The 21,725-nt window shown below is 37.7% G+C and overlaps 3 protein-coding genes and 2 non-coding genes across 8 annotated transcripts; 2 read left to right on the top strand and 3 right to left on the bottom strand.

Moving 5' to 3' along the window:
* Positions 1–59: 59 nt before the first annotated feature.
* ccdc115 (coiled-coil domain containing 115) lies at positions 60–8,894 on the bottom strand. 3 transcript variants are annotated; one of them, XM_047361171.1, is made up of 6 exons: positions 8,808–8,836; positions 3,292–3,398; positions 1,253–1,356; positions 1,051–1,163; positions 774–965; positions 60–481 (listed from the first exon to the last, which is right to left on the bottom strand). In XM_047361171.1, exons 2-6 carry the CDS (start codon positions 3,349–3,351, stop codon positions 312–314), a joined length of 639 nt encoding a protein of 212 aa, XP_047217127.1. In that variant the 5' UTR covers positions 3,352–3,398; positions 8,808–8,836; the 3' UTR covers positions 60–311. The 3 variants fall into 3 exon arrangements, with proteins under 3 accessions (XP_047217127.1, XP_047217136.1, XP_047217119.1); XM_047361180.1 differs by lacking the exon at positions 3,292–3,398 and having other exon boundaries at positions 8,808–8,894; XM_047361163.1 differs by lacking the exon at positions 8,808–8,836 and having other exon boundaries at positions 3,292–3,539.
* trnae-uuc lies at positions 4,123–4,194 on the bottom strand. The gene has a single exon. It is a non-coding gene; the product is annotated as a tRNA-Glu (tRNA).
* trnah-gug lies at positions 4,562–4,633 on the top strand. The gene has a single exon. It is a non-coding gene; the product is annotated as a tRNA-His (tRNA).
* On the top strand, positions 4,859–7,429 carry LOC124865778 (EBP cholestenol delta-isomerase). 2 transcript variants are annotated; one of them, XM_047361200.1, is made up of 5 exons: positions 4,859–5,392; positions 5,560–5,883; positions 5,961–5,997; positions 6,100–6,230; positions 6,327–7,429. In XM_047361200.1, exons 2-5 carry the CDS (start codon positions 5,583–5,585, stop codon positions 6,545–6,547), a joined length of 690 nt encoding a protein of 229 aa, XP_047217156.1. In that variant the 5' UTR covers positions 4,859–5,392; positions 5,560–5,582; the 3' UTR covers positions 6,548–7,429. The 2 variants fall into 2 exon arrangements, with proteins under 2 accessions (XP_047217156.1, XP_047217147.1); XM_047361191.1 differs by having other exon boundaries at positions 4,870–5,392; positions 5,580–5,883.
* A 133-nt stretch (positions 8,895–9,027) lies between the features above and the next one.
* Positions 9,028–13,932, bottom strand: fkbpl (FKBP prolyl isomerase like). The gene is made up of 4 exons (XM_047361029.1): positions 13,775–13,932; positions 11,111–11,272; positions 9,982–10,244; positions 9,028–9,770 (listed from the first exon to the last, which is right to left on the bottom strand). Exons 2-4 carry the CDS (start codon positions 11,268–11,270, stop codon positions 9,141–9,143), a joined length of 1,053 nt encoding a protein of 350 aa, XP_047216985.1. The 5' UTR covers positions 11,271–11,272; positions 13,775–13,932; the 3' UTR covers positions 9,028–9,140.
* Between the last annotated feature and the right edge of the window lie 7,793 nt (positions 13,933–21,725).

Genomic DNA, 21,725 nt, shown 5'->3' with positions numbered 1-21,725 from the left:
TTAGTGCTCCATGATTTATTTACTTTGTGACTAAAGGGAAGTAAAGATCTAGACAAAGGTTTAGTTGATTCTACATTTATTAAAGTTGTGATAATTTTTTGGACTGTTCACAAATCTTCCTAACATTCAGAATTTTTTTTCTGTTACAAACTCATACATTTATTTACGAACAGAAATAAGTTACATATTTAGCAGCAAAAACAGGGAAAAGTGGAGAAAATTGACTAACAATAATTCATGAAGCAGGAACTGTTCCACCTTTAATTCCAGCAAGAACCTTTCTGATAATCTGATTCTGACAGTCTGACCTCCTAACTCTCATTTGCTGAAGGAACGTCTGCTTCCTTCTGCTTTGATCCAGCAGACCCATTTAGGTTAGCACCAGCAGAGCGGTCGTGGTTTCTCAAGTCATCCTTCAGCTCCTTTCTGGTGTTTAACACCGCAATCTGGAGTCCTGCAATCTCAGCTGAAAGGTCTACGACTGCAATGAAAAAAACAGGAGGACCACAATTAACAACAATAAATGATTCATTTGAAGTTATATTTATATTATACAATGAAACTCAGATTTTCTTAGTCACATCTGCATTTAATAATTTGTACATTCATTTAGATGTTTGAAAAACATTTCTCAAATAATAGACTTCTAATAGTGTTGCATGTAAGTTGTGGGATTAGCGTGTTGTTTTCACATTTTATACGCATTTTCTTTAGCTATAGTACATGCAGTGCTATGCTTTGGAAAATATTTTCTCATATATTTATAACCATACCTTGTTTGAATGATGACTGTGCTTGTTTCAGAGACTGTGGCACCAAAATCCCAAACCACTTTAGTGGGTCCTGCTGAGGATTATGGTCTCTTTTCCCAACTGGGTTTACCTCGGGAACTTTCTCACTGCCTTTATCCTCACTTGTTTTTTTTCCTGTGTTATTGTGTTTTGGTTTTTTTCTTTGCCTGATACCTGTAAAATCAAATCAAATAGAATGATGTTTTTTTTTTGTTTTTTTTTTATATATTGCCAGAATACATTTCTATTAATGCATCACCTTTTTCTTGAGGTCCAATATCCTCTATTGATGTTGGGTCTTTGATAGATTTATCGTTGCACTTTTGTGAAGATCTTTCAGTGCAAAATTCCACCTCATCGTCCTCCAAGGTTCTGTAAGACAGAAACGCACTTAGCAGAAGGTCCGAAGAAACAAAAAAGGCAACATTTGTCTTGAAAGCATTTATCACATTATTCCACACCTCACATGCACAGAAACCAGTGGCTTCATCTCGTTTGCAAATTGAAGAGTTGAAACCTGTTTGTTTCCCATAGAATAGCGCGCCTTGCTAATGGAAAACCATCCCTAAATACAAGAAAAGAACAAAAGTTAAAATACAAAAACTATCAAAGAGTAAGCAGAAACCGTCATAATATGTAAACAATCAGTGTAACTGATCATCAGTTGCTTATAACATGTCTGCATTTTGATGGAGCATCTGAAGTCACTTTCAGATTCATGATAAAATTCTGGTAAATGTTAAAGAATGTTGATCCAAACACTGACCAAACCTTACAATGATGAGAAATTGACCCAGCTGGCTGGATGATACAGAAACACACGTGCATATCAGGAATAAATTTGACAATACATTACCATTCCCCAGCCCACAGAGTACCAGCTTTGGTAGAATTATTTATAATTTTATGACCATCTACTGTTCTACTAATCATGCAAGAAAATATGTTATTATCAGTAGGTCCATCGCTGCCGTTTGCGCTCCAATTCCACGATTTGCCATTGCTCAAATTGTTTTGACATGGTTTTAAAAACAGCCTTTTAATTTCCATTTTCAAATTCCTGTCTAATTTTCATATTCCTGCCAGGGCCTTTTGCTAAAGGTTTGGCTAAAAAAATCTGATTTTCCTAAAAACAAAAACATTTTTGTTAAATCAACCAAATACTCTGCTAGTAAATGTTTTCTAGAACATATATAATCATTGACATGTTAGCAACTTATTTTATACGCGGGCGCATGCTTAACTTGTCCAAACATGGACCAGATCCCATCAAAACTGAGCAGTTTTTACAATTACAGGATTTTATTAAGGACAAAAAACAAAAAACGTGTAAAAGAAAATCAGATTAAATTTGTTGCATTGATATACATTCATAAAATGTTAAATTTTCTGATTAAATTGTTTGCTTTCAACATTTTGCTACCATACTAGTAACAAAACCGCTTTGGTTAGCAGTTTAGTTCATTACACAAACTAATTGATGAAACAAACTCAGTACAATAACTGTCTTTCTCTGGTTTATCTTTAAATTTTGCTGGATAGCTCTTTATGGAGTTAAATTTGTCTCAATATTATTCAATCAAACAAAAAACTAATCTCAATCAAAAAAAAATATTCAATCAAAAAAAACTAAACTCAATCAAAAAAAAATATTCAATCAAAAAAAACTAAACTCAATCAGAAAATATTAAGTTGTGATCAAAACTTTCAGAGTTGTAACGATTTTTATTTTTTTAAATGGAATATTTTATTTTGGGGAGAAAAAAAAATTGTTTGATAAAACTTTTTTTGATTAAAATGACTCATTTTTTCTCACAAAGAGAAAACAGAAAAGGAACCTACAGAACATTTATATTAATTACATTTTTACAACTTTCACATTCATGTTTTATGTAAAAGAATAAATATTTAATATTTTACTGTACAGTTTTGGAGAAATATCTTGTCAAAATACCTCAAAATGCTCAACCATTATATGCATTTGTCCCACTTTCAAGAATGTATTTCTCCAAAACCATGCGAGGTCACAACACAATCTCTTCAGATTATATTAGAGGGTCATCTATATTATAATCAAAATTAGTATTTCATAATTTCACTGTAGGTTTCTGGAGAAATACACAACTACCCAAAGTGTTGTATAAAACAGAGTCCATGTCGGGCAAACGGCATGGACTCTTGTTTTGCAAATAACTTTTTTCTCTTCGTGAGAAAAAATGTCATTTTAATCAAAAAAAGTTTTATCAAACAATTTTTTTCCCCCAAAATAAAATATTCCATAAAAAAAAAAATCGTTACAACTCTGAAAGTTTTGATCACAACTTAATATTTTTTGATTGAGATTAGTTTTTTTTTTTTATTGAGATTAGTTTTTTTGTTTGATTGAATAATATTCAGACAAATTTAACTCCATAGCTTGGATAGCTCTTAAAGATAGCTATCCAAGCTGAAAGACTGCGCTTTAAAGAGAATTTGGTCGCAGATTCTATTATTTCTCTACCTGCTCGATGAGTGAGTTCAGAGCGTTTCGTTTCTCCTCCAGTAACTCGAGCTGGTCCATAAAACGAAGCAGCTTTTCATCCAGTGAAAGGCAAGACTCGTCTCCTTCTGAAACAACCATGTCGGCTGTTTAGAAATAAATATGTTCCGTACAGTTTTAATGCAGTTACAAACAACACCAGACAAACTCAAGACGACGCGAACAGCTTCCGCACAGCTTCGTAACTTCCGATAGTCACATGACACTACTTCTTCTTCTACTACCAATTCTTCTTCTTCGGTATTTGGGGGTTTGCAGTCAGATTTTGGTGCGCATTGTCGCCACCTTCTGGAATGTAGAGGGAGCCGCAATGGGCACCCTATTAGTTCTGACACAGAGTCCTGTAGGGCGTTTTCCTATTCTGCAAACTCATTCACCTACCACACTTAATTGAGCCAGACTAGACTTACTAAAACTAATTTTGTATTCTGAACATTGTCTGTAAAATTTTTATAATGACATCTTGTCTTGACTGGGAGTGAGCAAGCTTTATGCTGGAGATCTGCATTTCTTCGTCTGCCATTAAGCAATATGAAATCAAACAGACCAGCCTTATAATTGATTAGGCATTTGTAGAACCGAAATATTTTCTATGTTACTTCATGAGAAACAGTAATTGTCAGTAATGAATATTGCATGAAAATTCATAAAGTTTACCATCGTATTAAATTGGTTGGATTTCGATTTTTGAGTTCATAATGACGTAAGTAATAGATATACATAGAGGTATTATGTGTGGAATTTAAACAATCGAATTATTTAAACATAAAAAAAAAAAAATCTAAAACGTAGTTCCCATACCGGGAGTCGAACCCGGGCCGCCTGGGTGAAAACCAGGAATCCTAACCGCTAGACCATATGGGACTGGCAACAAAAAATCGGAGAACAGGTCTACACAAACTAACTAATGCCACGTCTGTGGCGTGGTTGACATTTTTGAATTATTCCCGCTATCTGACTATCTAACTACGCGGCTCGTTGTAAGCTTTCTGTACTACAAGTTGCTTTCTGTACTACAAGTTGACTTAGTTCAAAAAATAAGAGCTTTAGGTGCATCTCTCAAAACATATTTGTCAAGTTGAAAACTTTTTCAGCCACCTAACTTTAATTGGCACTACAATGGCTTGGTGACAAACCCACCTAGTGTATTGAAACAGATGAAGCGGATCACATGGCCTGCGCAGATCCATATAGCCAGCTGGTGGCAGTGCTACCAGTCCCCCGGTAGCTCGCCGTGATCGTATAGTGGTTAGTACTCTGCGTTGTGGCCGCAGCAACCCCGGTTCGAATCCGGGTCACGGCAGGGTTAAAACCCTGACACGGCTTGGGTGGTATTTTTGGGGGGTGGAAATTACATTGTATGTATGAGGTCAATTATATTTCTACCAAGAGAATGCGATTAATATAGATGTCTGTTAAATTATATCTTAGTCGCTATTTAGGAAGAGTTAAGGCTTTTGTACAGTTGTTTCGCCTTTTCTGTCTTCTTTAAAATCAAATCTTGCTGTTTATTTGGGTTATTATGCGATTCACTTCATTATAATGTTTAGATGTTTTGCGCATAGAGATCAATTGCAATATTTTAAGGTTACTGGTAGGTATGATGTACTTATTAATGATTCAACGTTTTAGTCTTGCAGTCTGCGAACTATCCTGTAGCCTCATCTGTTAATAAAAAATGTCCTTCAGTTTCACAGCTCGCAATGTTCGCTTGGAGTCTGCGCTTGCTTCATTCAAAAAGAGGAGTGTATTTGACAAGTGAGCTCTGTTCATTGGTTGTTTTCAAGAGCAAAGTCAATGTTCCGAGAGGAGGAGCCAATCACCCCAGTCGTAAGATCGGATGTAGCTTTTTATGCGCTCGACTTCATTGACTACAGGGTTTTCATTGGTGTTTGCTATCACAAGTAACCGCCCCCCGACTAAGCAGACTTCCGTGTTTGAGTTTGAGCTGCACAGTTGCATGTGAATCTGCAATCTGCTAGAAATTACTTTTGATTTTGTCCAATCCTCAGACGTTATAGTAAAACAGTGTGGCTGGTCCCCAACACCGATTGCATCTCTGGTGAGTTGAACATATATTGATATCTGTTCTTATTTTTTTATTCTTTAATTTGGTCTCTTGAGCTCTGATTCTGAAAGATGTGAGATTTGCAGTAACTGCTCAGTAAGAGTAACTTGTGTATTTAATTTTTAATGTCATCATTAATATCACATCTATGTCTGTTAAAGATTGTCCCATCTTCAAACAGATAATGGGTGCCTCCTCAGCAAACAAACATCTTCATCCTTTCTGGCCCCGGGACCTTGTGATTCCCTCCTATGTGGCCAATGATCGGTCCATGTCAGAGATTCTGGTGTTTCTCTTCTCTGTCTCTGGAGTGTTTCTGATTGTGACCTGGGTAATCACTGGGATCAGCGGCAAGCTGGGAACATGGAGGCGTCTGGCTGTCTGCTGGTTTGCAGTTTGCGGATTCATCCATAGCGTTATTGAGGGCTGGTTTTCTCTTTATTATGACATTCTACCAGGGGATCAGAGCTTGCTGTCACAACTGTGTAAGTACCATCAGAAAGATAAGAACGTTACACCTGTATTTTGACTTTTAAGGTAACATTGTGTTTTCCTCTCTCAGGGAAAGAGTACTCCAAAGGAGACAGTAGATATATTATGTGAGTTACAATCATTTTCAAAACATTGATTTATAAACATACAGAAGTGAAATATCAAACTGAGCTCATACTGTAAGCTATTACTGTTTTTTCTCTATCTAGAGCTGATAACTTTACTGTTTGTATGGAGACCGTGACTGCTTTTCTATGGGGCCCATTCAGTTTTTGGGCTATTTATTCCTTTTTAGCTACTAAGTCCTACAGATTTGTTCTGCAGCTCATCATTTCACTTGGTACGAAGCAATAATAACAATGTCAAACAAATTTTACATTATCCTTATAGTTTCACATATTTCTTTGTTGCGTCTTAATATATATTCTGTCCTCAGGTCAGCTCTATGGTGCAGTGCTTTACTTTTTCACAGAGCACAGAGACGGTTATATCCACAGTGAGTTCGGACATCCAATCTACTTCTGGTTCTACTTTATCTTCATGAATTTTCTGTGGATCATCATCCCACTGGTGCTCATTGTGGATGCATGGAGACAGCTATTGGCAGCCCAGACATATGTAGACACCTCTGAGACACAAAAGACCAAAAGGAAGTAATCATCAGCAGGCACAGCAAAATGGGACCAAGGAGAAAAAAAAAAAAAAAAAAAAAGTTGGTTCATGTTGCAATAATAAGTTGATTGCCCTATGTGTGCCAGAAAACTAAGAGTTTTTTTTTTTTTTTACAATAATAAAAAAAAAATCACATGCTTTTTTATACAATTGTTTGTTCCTAATCTTAAATTTGTGATTAGTCTGAACATTATCTTATGATTTACAGGGGTGATCTTTTTTAAATTGCTTAGCCAATTAAAAATACAGCTTGTGATAAGTTAATTCAAAACACTAAAGGTATGGCACTGTCCTATAAAATGTGGCCTTTTACAAACTTTACTGTTTCAATGTTGGTATCTTTTTGTCAGATGTTTCTATGGTATACTGAAGTTCAGTATTCTGGATATCAGCTTCTGGGGCAAAATCCTGACTGATCGTAACCCATTCTTGCTCGGTACTTGGAAGAATGCAGCATTGTTTTTTCCTGCAGAATGTCAAAGTCTCCTTGATGTTTTTCTTGGAGAGACGTGGCTTCTGAACCTCCTTCCTTCAAGTTCTTGGTGAACTGATACATGGATGATTTGGTGCAATCTTTTAGGGGCAACGCCCTTGTCTGGGAAGCCTTTTTGATGCAACCCGAGGACGACAGCACATGTTTCCTTGTAGGAAACAATGTTTCAAAAATGAGTTAAAGCACCAGCTTTCTTTTAAAGCAACCATACTGCTCTTCTGATTCAATCAGAATGACAATGCAAAAGAGTTTTTTGTGATTAAGATAATTTTCAATAACTTTGCAATTAATTGCATTTCATCTGATCATCTGAAGGTAGACTCAATGAAAATTGCATTCATAACAATGTACAAAGTAAAATTTGAGAAAAGCAAGCTTTCTGTCACTGTCAAAACCTTAGTCCACCGCTGTACTCTCTACCACAGTGAGTTTAAAAACTGTCTCTGTCACATGTATCCAATGATGCAGTTTTAGAACTAGTTTTGGTTGCATATTTAGCAAACACAATGAACCATTTTCTTTCAGACAAAGTAGCCAATGCAAATAATCATTAAAACTAATCTTTGAATGAGTATGACTTGAATACAAAAATGCTCATATAAACACTAAATTATTTAGTTTTTTTTTCCAAGTAACATTAAAATATACTTGGGGGGGGGGGGGGATGTTTAATGGCAATGATGCATGCATTATTAAGCCACTGCACCGATCTGGTTTGTGAAATTGTATGTTAAAATAAAACGCCTTTTCTTGCTTCTCAGACTATGGTATCAATACCAGTGGTGGTACTCAGAGGAAATGTTGGTATCAGTCACTAAAAAGGTGAATACAGAGATAATAATTGTGATGTCGCATAAACACACAAAAATAGCTAAAGGATGAGTAATTAGATAAACAAGTTAAAGGAAACAAAACAAAAAAACACATGAGTTTGGAAGAAAAAAAAACACACGTCTAATTGCATTAAAATCACAAACAAAGTAGTGCCAATTATTAGTCATATTATGAAAGGTGAAGTTAAAAGTAGAGAGGCAGCGAGATATCAGTTGTTGAACAAAATCGGCCAGTTTTCCACTTGGTCTACCCTGAACAGTGACTAACAAATCGAAAAAATAAAAAATCTGGTCTTTTTCTGGTCAGTAAACACACCATACATACGTGTTCCCAGCTTTTGCTCAAAACAAAACAAAAAAATGACAGCCTTCAGTGTGGAAGTTATTCACAAAAGGCGAAGAACTCTCTTAAAAAAAGAATCAGTCTGCAAGAGAGACCAAGACATTCAGCAGATAGCAAGAAATTGGATCCTATTCCAGAAAAGTTCAAGCCCATTGATCTTTACTTGAACAGAACTTGGTCAAAACAGAAGCGCACTGAAGAAAATGCAAATACACCGGTTATGAACTGAAGTGGATGGCAGTGACCCAGGACTACATGCTGGTGGCTGCTAAAGCTGCATTCAGGTTAATTGTGACGTTGGAAGTGGAGTCTGGAAATGACATTACTCACAACTTCACCATGTTCTGGTTGCAAATCGGAAAAAAAAGATTGTATTTACCAAACGGTGCATGGTGCGCTAGCTAACTACCATCACCCATAGAGAAGTTACAACATATCTGCTTTTTCATATCGTTCTATGTTTCTGAAACTTTTATCGAGATATAAATTGTAAAAAGATGCAAATGTTATTACAACTGTTTGATCGGCAGTTATAGATAGGCTTGCATAGTAGCAATGTGTTAGTAAATAACTTACAACCGGATTCCTTCGAAGAACCGTCATCACCACGTCCGCCGTCGCCATATTTCATCGTCACCTCCGCTGTGCCTTACGCCGAAATGGAGATCTAAAGGTCCCTGGTTCGATCCCGGGTTTCGGCATTTTGTTCTTACTCGTATGAATTTGGTGCGATACTTCGCGGAAAGGTGACGCCCCTTGAACGACTCAATTCCCGACATTATAATTCAAACCTCCATTCAAGCAATTCACACGTATTTATTGTTATAAGGCTTTACTTGTAGAGACAGGCAGTGTTCTAATTGCACTTAGATCCAATGATGACAAAAACAATTTTAGAATACTCCATCTTCAGCTAAACATTTTGCTGAGTCTCAATCCCAGCTGCACATTTCTTTCTTTTTCTCTACTTGTTATCTCTTTGAGCGCCTTGACAGCAGCAGGCAGATCCGGCTGGAGCTCCAGGAGTTTCTTAAACGCCTCTTTGGCCTCATCCAGCTCATTCAGCTTTTGGCACGCCTGGCCCAGTCGGTACCAGGCTTTGTAAGCGCTAGGTTCTAACTGAGTGGCTTTAGCAGCACTGTCCTTGGCTCGTTGTGGTTGGTTTAATTTCAGCTGGCACAAAGACAAGTTGGAGTGAAGCTCAGCTTTCTTGATTTTCAGCTGATCAGACGAAGGAAGCTGCTGTGTTTCTTCCAAGCAGTCTTCCACCTCCCTAACCAGGCCACAAAGAGGGATAAGGAGTTTGAGGGCCCGGCTGTAGCTGTCGGCTGCTCCCCATACGTCCCCGCTCCTGAATCTACCTCCACCCCTCTCTTTGTGTGATTTCACCCACTCCCATCTTTCAATGGGGGACATCTCCCAGGATTCCTTTCCTGGAGTGAAAGCTTGAAGCTCAACAGTGGCACAGAGAGGAAGATCTCCATCTGAAGGCTGGCGAACAGAGGCTTCCAGTCCAGTTCCAGTAGGAGTAAGTTGTATCTGAGGAGCAAAACACACTAATAAAACTGACTGCATTAACAATAGTATTTGAGTAAAAAGGGTTTAGAAGGCAAACTCTGCCAAGCCACTATTCTCAAATATCTGATGCAGACTTTACAAAGGTAGATTATGCAAGTTTTTTATAATCCCTCTATCAATAAAAAACGTCCTAACATCAAGAACACCAGACTTTACTGCGGGAAAATCTTACCTCACATTTCTCTCCTGCTCTCATCCCCTCCAAACATGCCTCTGTGATATCGCACTGACCCTCCCCCAGGCTCAACGTTGTCCAGTCACCCAGCGGGACCTGGAGCAAGGCATCCTGGCGTCTGAGAATTGGCGTTGGCACTAATTCTGTAACAGTAACGGCTAACTTCTCATTTCCTTTTGTAGACAAACAATCGGCATCATCTGTTTGGGCTTTGAGTTGAACTCTGACTCGACACAGTGAGCCCAGCTTTGGGCACCAAGCTAAAGGAAACAAAAAAAAAACATGAGTTTGGAAGTAAAAAACACACGTCTAATTGCATTAAAATCGCAAACAAAGTAGTGCCAATTATTAATCATATTATGAAAGGTGAAGTTAAAAGTAGAGATGCGGCAAGATATCAGTTGTTGAACAAAATCGGCCAGTTTTCCACTTGGTCTACCCTGAACAGTGACTAACAAATCGAAAAAATAAAAAATCTGGTCTTTTTCTGGTCAGTAAACACACCATACATAAGTGTTCCCAGATTTTGTTCAAAACAAAACAAAAAAATGACAGCCTTCAGTGTGGAAGTTATTACTGCAAAAAGAAGAGTCAGAGTTAGCCATTTTCACTATGAGTTTATGTCAGAGAAAGCACAAAAGGTGAAGAACTCTCTTAAAAAAAGAATCAGTCTGCAAAGAGAGACCAAGACTTTCAGCAAACAGCAAGAAATTGGATCCTGTTGCAGAAAAGTTACTCTGATTTATACTTTAGTGAAAGTGGATGGCGGCCTTTTGGAAATTTCAAACTTAGGGTAAGGATGTACCAACTCAACAATAGACGCCTGGAGACTCCTGTTTCTGTAATGATAGCCATGGTCCACTATGCTAATTGTTAACATGAGACAACTGAGACATTCTGTAATTACTTTCTCTGCTTTAAAATAAAAGTAAAAATGCAACAGGATGTTGCATCTGCTCCTAATATAAGCAATTCCTAACTGCTCGTTGCAGGAAGGCTAGAAGAAAATATTTCCAAAACGTTTCACACATCTTCTAAGGTTGGAATTAACAGGTCACAGCACTACAAAAACTAGAGAAAGGGACATTTCTGATCAGTGCATCTCTAAATTATAGGAGTATCCTACATGCATCATCTCCAGTATTAGAAGAGCTTTGTTGAGTCCACTTATGCTTCCATTTTCGCTGAACCTTCCAGAGACCTCCGGGACACACAGACACCCACGAGGTGACATCAACAGCATCTTGCATATCACGCTGCATTTCTACAAGGTGAACAGGCTCCATCACTGGGTGCAAAAAATATACAGACATGAATTACAGAGAAAATACAACTGCAACGTTAGAAACTGATGCATTTTATTAGATAATGCCATAAAAAATGTTTTTAGTTCTGCTTAATGTAAACTATCTTAAGGGATAAAATAAGATTGATGGGACTTAAAAAATCATCTGAAGGGAGTGCATCAACCAGATTAACTTTTATTACAAATTTGGCCGGAAATAACCACTGCAATTCTTTGATCAGGAAATCTTGCCATTCCAGCCAGTCCTGATCCTCTTACCAAACTGTTTTCATGGGTTATTCTGTTGCCAAATTTTCAAAATATCCATGCAGTGTTCTTACATACAGCGCCGACAGTTTGTGCAACTTTGCGCAATACAAAGAGGAATTTGATTACAAATGTGTAAACAAAAAGAAGAGAAATACTATCCGATGTACTTAAAAGAGCACTGATCAGATGCATGCTTGTGTGGAAGCTTGTTTTTTGGAAGAGTAGATTTTGTAATAGGAAGACCAATAAAATAATAATAATTTAAATTTAAAAAATCTACCTTGGCACATTTTATAAATTGAAAAATATATTTAAAGTGAGTTTGATCGGTTTACTGACAAATACATTTAAATCGGTGATAAAAGTTAGTGATATGCTGGTTTTTCTAATCCATACTGACGGAAAAAGTGTTTCAACAACACAGAAAATAATTTTTAAAAACCCATTAACAGTTAATATAATTGTATACTTAGCCAGCTAAAGTTGCCCTTTATTTCCATGACTAAAATATTATGGAAGCAAATCGTTACCATATTTCATATGAAAAAGCATTTTCAGAAATGCTTTTTCATTTTAAGAATGTGGCTGCATTGTTTGACTCATAAATGAAATTAGTAATCAATAATCCTATTTGCATTTTTAATTTTCTTCTTCAAGACTGCTCATTCTTTCACTTAATTAAAATGAAAAAGACATTTGAGATTTATTTTTCAAAATGTACCCCGGCAAATAGATACCAAAATTCAATTTGAAATGTAAAATTTGAAAATGAAAAAGCATTTCCAGAAATGCTTTTTCATTTTAAGAATGTGGCTGCGTTATTTGACCCATAAATAAAATTAGTAATCAATCATCCTATTTGCATTTTCTTCTTCATGACTGCACATTTTATGCCAAAATCAAAAAGAAAACAAAGCAGACATTGCTGTTTCGTTTTCATGGTCTGCCCGCAAAGTACTGCCCAGAACTCAAAAATGAAAAAGCATTCCGAGCGGCGGGCGCAGCAGAGTGACGTCAGCAGCCGCTCTTCCTCAGCTCCCTGCTGACCGAGCTACCCATCTTGTTCGGTAGGGGGCGCTGTGCACGTCTGCATTGCATTACATTGCAAACGTGCCGAGAAATTGATTGAATTGCTGCAGGGCCGAGCTCAATTTATGGCAGTGGCAGGCAGAACTGGTAGTTCCGGTGGCATCCTCATGGCCTGGGACATCCAGCGTGTTTTTAAGCATTTATTTATAATTTTCTGTGAGTGACAATTCAGAATAGCTGCTCTATAATAAACCGGCTGTTTGTGCAATAAATCTTCGTCATCCTTTCAACACGTCACACATACACATAGTGCTATTTATTTTCCATGTCAAGTAAATACAATCACCTTATGTTATGGGTCTAAAGCTGTTTATTAAATAATAATCAATAATGAAATCATTATTTAAAGGTAACAGGCTATAACAACAATGACATCCCGTTTGCCGATAATCAGCATTAGCTTCCACAAAAACAGCGGCAACCGCATTGGCAAGTTTTTCCGGCCGGTCTGGCACCTTCTGGCATCCTCGCGGAATCCCCTGCCACCCTGCGGCAGGCTGTGGCAGTTCCGGTGGCAGGCTGTGGCGAAACTGCCAGTTCTGCCTGCCATTGCCACAAATTGAGCTCAGCCCTGCTGCAATTCAATCAATTTCTCTTGCAATGTAATACAATGCAGACGTGCACAGCGCCCCCTACCGAACAAGATGGGTAGCTCGGTCAGCAGGGAGCTGAGGAAGAGCGGCTGCTGACGTCACTCTGCTGCGCCCGCAGCTCGGAATGCTTTTTCGTTTTCGAGATCTGGGCAGTACTTTGCGGGCAGACCATTAAAACGAAAAAGCATTGTCTGCTTTGTTTTCTTTTTGATTATGGCATAAAATGTGCAGTCGTGAAGAAGAAAATGCAAATAGGATGATTGATTACTAATTTTATTTATGAGTCAAACAATGCAGCCACATAAAATGAAAAAGCATTTCTGAAAATGCTTTTTCATTTGAAATATGGTAACGATTTGCTTCCATAAAAATATAAGGTTATGTAACAAGTTATCGCTGGGGCTTTTGCGAATTTTTTTAAACCGTGGATTATTTTACACGATGAATATTATGCAGCTTTTCTCAGAGCTACATGAGAATTGAGCAGCGTATCCAACGAGCTGCATATCATTAGTCTGGAAACTAGCCAGACGTCAGGACTCCAAATACTCACCTTATCCCACACACAGGTGTCAGTTCCCCCGTGCTTCACACAGTGGCACGCCTGCAACTGCTACTGGACAACCGTAAAAAACAAAAGCTTCTCTCCGTCTTCTGGCTGCCCTCTTCTCTTTGTGTTAGGGGATGATGGCCAGCTAAACACCGTGTAGTACACAGTGTGGTAAGGAGCATTACTGCCACCTATCGAGCTGGAGTCTCTTCTACATTATACTGAACGGACCCAGTGACATTCACAACATATCTTGCTCCTAACAGAGTTAAACGCTTGGTGTCATGTAAAAACAAACAATGGCCGTCCTTAATCAAAACTGGCTCACCTCGAATGGTTAAGGGCAACAAAATGTATAAAAACCTTTTACAGTCAACCAAACAGAGTAGAAAATGTTTAACTGCCTTCCAACCATCAAACATATGTTGGTTTCTGAACATTTTCTTTTTAAATTTACACTTGATGTATTATTATTAGCACCTCTGTGTTATTCTTATATGTCAGTAATTAGTGGTTCTACAGTTTAACCAGTTCAAAGGGGGTCCATATTCATGAAGCAACAATGTTATGTGTTGCAGAAATGGCAAGATGCCAACCTCCCTCCAGAATGGTCTGTTAGCCATTTATGGAGCACTTTGAACTCATGAGACTCTACATCAAGAGAAGAAAAAACATCCATGTTTTAGATTTCCTTCAAGACTTCCTGAGATTTCAGGTGTTTATGAAGATCTTTAATTATTAAGATATTTAATTATTTAATTCATTAGCATTAGAGTAGTGTGTAATAGTAAACCTACATAGTTATGCATTGATTCTGAAATATCTTACATTACTATACTCAGTAAATTTAGGTACAGCTCAATACATTAGAATGTCGTTGAAAAGTTAATTTATTTCAGTAATTAAACCAGGGGAACTCATACATAGATGTATTACACACAGAGCGATGTATTTCAAGATTTTATGTAGTAAAGATAAATAAATCATTGTTCACATGCCCATGTTTGTTAGTTTTGATAATTATGGCTTACAGCTAATAAAAGTTTCTTAGACATTTAGAATATCACATGACACCAATGAAAAATTACTTTTAAAGCAGAAATGTCAGCCTACTGAAAATTATGTCCATCTGCTAAACATTACTATACTCTTGTATGGTTTCTGCTTCATAATCCTGTCAAAGTTACAGTTATCCCTGTTGTTAGTGCATCGTTTTCAAATACACTTTTTCCTTCCACTCAACTTTCCATTACATGCTTGAAGAGCCAGTTTCTTTTGCAAGGAATTTTTGCTGCTTACCCTCCTTGAATTGGTTGTCATTAACTGATGGGCAAATATCGAGTCATCACTCCTTCCCATGACTGTGGGCCATAACATAACACTTCTTTGTTAATAATATGTTTTTAAATTGGTCTTATGTTGAATTCTAATTTTATGAGAAACTGTAATTTGGATTTTCATAGAATGTACACTTGGAATATAAAATTACTCTATATATGAGTTTGTCTTTGTGAATTCGATTAAATCAACCTTTTGATGTCTTTCTTTTAACTCTTTGTGCTGTATGCATTTAGTGGTTTCTGAGACCCAAAGATCAGAATTATTTTCTTTGCGTATAAAGCTCCTAATTCATAATTCAAAAATTGTATTATTTAACAAGGTATAAACAGTTTTTTATTTACTGTAAATGTAATGAAGACATTAAAGCAAAATGAAGTAGCAAACAGCACATGACATAAAAAAAACGTCTCTCAACCCATTTGTTAAAAACATAAATTTCCACTAGGGGTCACTCTCTCCCCATCCATGTGAAAACATGACGCTACAGTAAGACCCTCACAGAGCATTACACGTACATTGAAAACATAGGCTGTTAAATGTCTTATTATTGACATAAGGACGTTTTCAAAAGCAACTTTGTCTGATCCAACTTCTCACACATGCACCTCTCAACCAAGTAAATGGAAAATGAGGCAAAATATGCTTTATTTAGAGAGAATGACTGAACGAATAAGAGGAATGCAGGAATATTATAACATTACTTTAGCAAAATTGAAAGCAAAAAGTCAGCTAAATACTTGCTTGACAGATATATCAAAAATATATGTTGTATTCATAGAAAAGATAGTTCCTCCCAGTTTAACTACAAACAGGAATGTTTATGTTGTTTATCATAAAAAATAAAGTACTCTTTTAGCGGTTTACAAATATGTACATATACATAATACGTATGGATTCTACATCCCAGCTGTCATCAGCTTTTTAATTCAGCCTGCAGAATAGAGATGAGTAAAATGGATATGTCAGTTAGTTCAAATGAAATTTTTATTTTAAAATTCATAAGCTTCTTCTTTCATCCACATACAAATCAACTCTAGACATTACACTGTTTTCTCAAAACAACCTCTGAAAAATGAGGAATAGGGCATCTGGAACTTAATATTAGAAATATATATTATTTTGTTTTTTTATGGATTGAGTTTTATTACTAAATACTTTTGGGTTGTATGGTGGCAATCTTAATTGGATTTAAAAATATTATTTTTAACACAGTGCAACATTTTTTATTTCAGGCAAAAAGTAGTATTTCTGTTTTGTTTAAATTCAATCAATCTAAAGATAGAACAATTACTACATACAATGTTTTAGGGTATTCTGTAAATTGAAGTCAAGAAGAAACATTGCTTTGCATTGAGGATCCACTGATGGCAGCAAAGGTCCTTTCAACTACAGGACATAGGTGGGATAAACTGCCTCTGATATTTGGACAGCCATCTGGTTCAATGATGAAGATGAGGTGAAAGAAGATGCATAGTGAGACAAAAAAACTCACTGGGGCAGTAGCCAATGAACAAAACGAGCTGCTAGGGAATTAGAGATTTCGGAAGAACGCTATATCGGAGAGAAAAGGAATCTACCAAGAAGCAGCAAAAAAAAACACTAGACAAAAGAATCAGGAGCTAATAACAAAGGAGATGCGGTGTATCATGAGATGTCACCAGATACCTTTGGACTAAAGCAGCAAAAACCTGTTTTAGCACCATCTGAGCCAGCAATTACTCAAAATTACTTCAAAACTTTACTTGCTAAGTATGGTTTGAAAGGTTAGGAGGGAAACTGGGAGATATGTTCTCAGGAGAAGAGCCAGTTGAAGGCTCTGTCCACTGTCCAACTTTTAAAAGAATCCTCGAGAAGAAACGTACGTGCACCGACTTTCACTCAAACAATGAATGAAAATATGTTACAGAATTACCTTGATTAAAAGGAGGCAATTAAGGCATAATACATTTGTGGTGATACTAAGCTCCCAGAATGTGACTGTGGCACAGTGGGAGAGTAGACGTCTTGCAATCGGAAAGTTGTGGGTTTGATTTTAGCTTCCTCCTGCCACATGTTGATGTGTCCCTGGGCACAAATGTGAGGGTAGTATAGAAGGAGTTGGCTAAATGTTAATGGGACTTTGACTGGAACCATAGGATCTGGTCAGATGAGATGAAGATTCAGCTTTTCTGCTACAAACAATCCGATGGTTCTGGAACGACACAAAGGATGCCTGTAATAAAGTGCCTTATTACCACTTTTATGTAAGGTAGAGGGTCTGTGATGTTATGGGCCAAGAATGCAAAGTCTAATGAACTCTTTGTCAACTCCAGTCATATCTGCTAGAAAACTGAAAATGGGTCGTCACTGGATCTTTTAGGAGGATAATTATTCAAAAATGTTGTAATCAATACACAAATGGTTCATTTGACACAAAATCAGCCTTTTCGCTGGCCTTCTGAGTCTTTACACCTAAACTTGTTGGATGAGAGGAGATGAAAGGAGGACCCAGAAATCTGGATGATATAGAGAGATTATGCAAAGAAAAAATTAACAGATTTAAGATCCCTCACTCTGTATGCTCTACGCTTCAAAAATGTTACGGGAGACTAATTGTCTTATAATAGCATGGTATTTCTAACTGAACCTAGGATTTTCTACCTCATCAAATAAATGTACTTAAATTAAAGGTGGGGTATTTTGCTATTGCAGTGTAAGACAAACTGATGATGATATTTGATTGTTTAATTTGAATGCTTTTTACACATCTTCACCAGGGATGCAAATTAATGTGAAATGGAAAACATCTTACCTCTCAATAATTTCCATTATCACATGTTTCTTTTTGATGTCTTCAGCCTCCCCTCTCTTTTAGCCAACTCAGGTTTCACTTGGCCACCAGTGACTTCCCAGATGGGCTATTGTGAAATATCCCAGCAGAATCAGATGAGCCTATACCTGGTTTTGGGAAGAACTTGATGGTCGCCAAGAGGCCACTGCAGTCTTCCAGTTTTTGCATCCAGAGAACTGCAACTTCAGGAGCCAGGACTTAAGATTGCTGGGAGGGTCGGTACAGCCTCTTGCTGGTTTCTCTGAGGGATTCAGCATGCATCATTCCAGAAAAGATGGTAGAAATTGATTGATATTGACAGGCAGATAGGTGGAAATGCAAACCAAAGTGTGTCAACTATTCTGCTGGTGTTTGTTTTCTCCACATGAAAGTGACACTCTGTGACAGACACTCACACACACACAAACACACACACATATCCAAGACCCAGGCCAGGCTGAGACCAAGTTATAAACAGATCTGGCTTTGAGAATGTTGATTCCTCACAGTGTAAGCAGCACATTCTACTGTTGCTGCATGTGTGTGCTGGACTGTGTCGGGGCACTTTAACTGCAGATAGCATTAACCCCCCACCCCCGGGCTGTTTGTTGTTGATGAGCAACCAGAAGAGAGCATCAGACTTTAAAACATCAACTCAGTGTGAAGCAAGAAAGTTTATCTTGGAATCAGCACTTTCTACAGTTTACACAATCTATCATCAAATCAATTTCTTCTCCAAGTTTTATTTGCTAAGGTTTCCAGGTTAAGTGAAGATCAAGGCTGATCGATTAATGAAAAGCTCTGAAATTATGGAGAATAGTGACAGATCTAAGACAAAGCTACAATTGAAGTGCAATTATGTTTCTATAGCTGCTTTACTACTACAAATTTTCTAAAGAGAAAATCACAACTTGATGCAAAGCCTTCTAATTCAGAGCGATCGCTTGCAGGGTTGCACAAGAACTGAAATATTTCTTTGCCCCTTCTGGTAGCAGTGATGGTCCTGTGAGATTTATTTATCTACATAAAAATGTCATGATGAGACGGCAAGTGGAAAAGACAGCCTCCTAAATTCCCAGGGTGATAAGACATCATAGTATTGCATCTTTGTATAACAGATGCAGTGTCATCGTAGACCGAGGCTGTGCACTCTAGCCAGATTCATCTCAATATCTGATGTTTTGACAGCTGCAATAAGTGCCCCAGCTGCAGTTAAAATGTGAATGTGAATTTATACTGTTTTTAAATCAAAAATGTTATTTTGTGTTTTCATAGTCTGTACCGTTCAGTGTGGAAGGTGAAAATTGGTGATGAGGTACTATTGGACTATAAAGTCAAGATCTGCAAAGACTGAAAAGTTTCCTGACCAGTGCACATACCCCGAGGGATATAGAGAGAGAGTTAGATCACTGGTTTGACTAAAGGTTTCTCAAGAGACAGAGACCAAGCAGTAGAATTTACATTATGTCTGAACTGTGATCAGTACTTGAAGGAATTAAATAAATATTAGCTACCCAGTTTTAAAAGCGGAAGTTAGGGAGCATCAGTTCACTGTTCCCTGGCTGGGTAAGTGATTCTAGAGGGTGTTTAATTTTCTAATTGTAAACTAAAATTATTGACCTTTCGACGGTCAAAAAAGGATCCTAGGAATAATACAGGTAAGAATAAAACTATGAATAATTTCACTGATTTTGTGCTGCCCGCCAAAGGTATGAATGGTCATAGTAATAGGCTCTGTTTGACATGTAATTATTTAAAATAAAAATAAAAAACTGTCTTGCAGTAGTCTGTATATTTTTGCCACTGTGCATTCCCAGATAAGTCAAAACAGAATAGTTGTAAAACTTCTCATTCCCAGAGATACCATGGCATTTGTTATTTCTGTGCTGCCTCAACAGAGCACCTAACACGCTCAGCATTCTAATCTGTACATGTCTGCTAACAATATGGGAATCTGACATTAAGTGTGGGTACATTTGTTTCATTTGTAGCATAAAGATGATGTTAAAGTCCATTAAACTGTTTCTCTGGTCTCTTGGGGGCAGTTCTAGATCTGGACTTGTAACTTTTTGGACAGAAACCCACTGAGGGGAGGAGATAGCTATCTGGACCCACAGGGCAAACTGTGGATGGTAGAAGTTTTTTTGTTTGATTTTTAATAAAATGTGGCAAAACTGTTTTTCTATGAGAAAACCAGTGGAGATACTAGGGACAGTGTTTCCATGTATTTGTTTCTGTGTGTGGGTTTAGTTTGATGTGTGATTAGAAATAGTCTCCATTAGGCCGCTGCATGCATGTTAGCACACATCTGGATGTACTTTTGCCTCTACAGTTATACCTTGGTCTTATGTCTGACCCTTTAATGCTTTCCAAGACTTTGAGATAAAATCAGTTATTGACTGCCATATCTGCACACCAGTGCCATCTGTTCTCATCCTTCAAGATTTTTTTTAAAATATGTTACTTATTTGTTGGTTTGTTTGGTTGATAATGATGTTGGTATCTGTACCAGTTTTAGCTTAACAGTGTAAGCTCAGACAAAACACCCATTTGGATTTCAGTGCTTTGTTAAGGTGAGGACCTGTCTGTGTGAGGTTCAGACAGTTAAAACTGTACAGCTGGGACGCTTGCATCTCTACTTAAAAGAGCAGCTCAACTTAACATGGTCAGAAATCCCCAGGTCAGCTCCAATTTGTTCAGGTTTAAGGTTTAGATCAGGGTATGAGGTCCATAGAAGGGGCCAGCAGCTCTAATTGAGACCAGCCGAGAGTCAAAGTAACACTTAGCATCAGTACTCCTGGCAGGTCCAGCTGTATGTATGGCAAGCTAATTTATCATGTTATAGTTTAACAAGATTTTGGAACAGATATCTATATTTGAGTTTGTCTTCGTCTTCTGTCATGCACAAACACAGTAAATGAGTGCATACCTAAACCTTTTACATGATGAACTTGAAGATTAAACAGTTCTTTTCAGGAGTGTGGTAGCAGTCCAAGCTGTTGCAAACACATATCTGTCTCTTTGGGGACCTACTGTTGCCTCTCGCCTCACTTTAAACGTAATATAAACTACAGGTTCATGTCCTAACTAGAAAAACTGGCAAATTGTGTTTCTGCATCCTGTTTTTGTTGTTAATGTACAAGAGCCTGCTGCAGCCAGGGAGTGAGTCCAGCTGTGGGTTTGCAGGTCCAATACAGACAACCAGAGGGATAAACCCATACCTTAATGCCTTCTGTCACTTCTAACTTCACTCACTTGCAATAAAGAGTTGATTAAATAACAGTAGATATATAGGATAGACATGAGGAAGACCAACCTCGTAGTGCTTTAAAAGTGGCCTCAATTAAAAACATAGTCCATCCATCCATCCATCCATTCATCCATCCATCCATCCATCCATCCATCCATCCATCCATCCACCCAGACTTCCCTCTCCCAAGCCACTTGGACCAGCTCGTCCAGGGGAATCCCAAGGTGTTCCCAGGCCAGCCGAGAAACATAGTCCCTCCAGCATATCCTGGGTCTTCCTCTGGGCCTCATCGAAGTGGGACGAAGTGGGACACCAATCCATTGCAGGGCAACACAGAGACATACAGAACAAAAAAACCATGCACACACCCATTCACACCAAAGGGCAACTTAGAGAGACCAGTTAACCTAACAGTCATGGTTTTGGATGGACAGGGTGTACCCTGCCTCTCGCCTGTAGAACTAGCTTCCCTGCGACCCTGTACAGAAGAAGTGGATATAGAAAATGGAAGGATGGATGAATGTGTAATGAGCTATCAATTATAGATATCCAGT

This window comes from Girardinichthys multiradiatus, chromosome 1, assembly GCF_021462225.1.
Source record: "Girardinichthys multiradiatus isolate DD_20200921_A chromosome 1, DD_fGirMul_XY1, whole genome shotgun sequence".
NCBI classification, from domain to species: domain Eukaryota; kingdom Metazoa; phylum Chordata; class Actinopteri; order Cyprinodontiformes; family Goodeidae; genus Girardinichthys; species Girardinichthys multiradiatus.
Note: the sequence above shows the minus strand (reverse complement) of the source record. Positions and strands in the feature narration are given on the sequence as shown.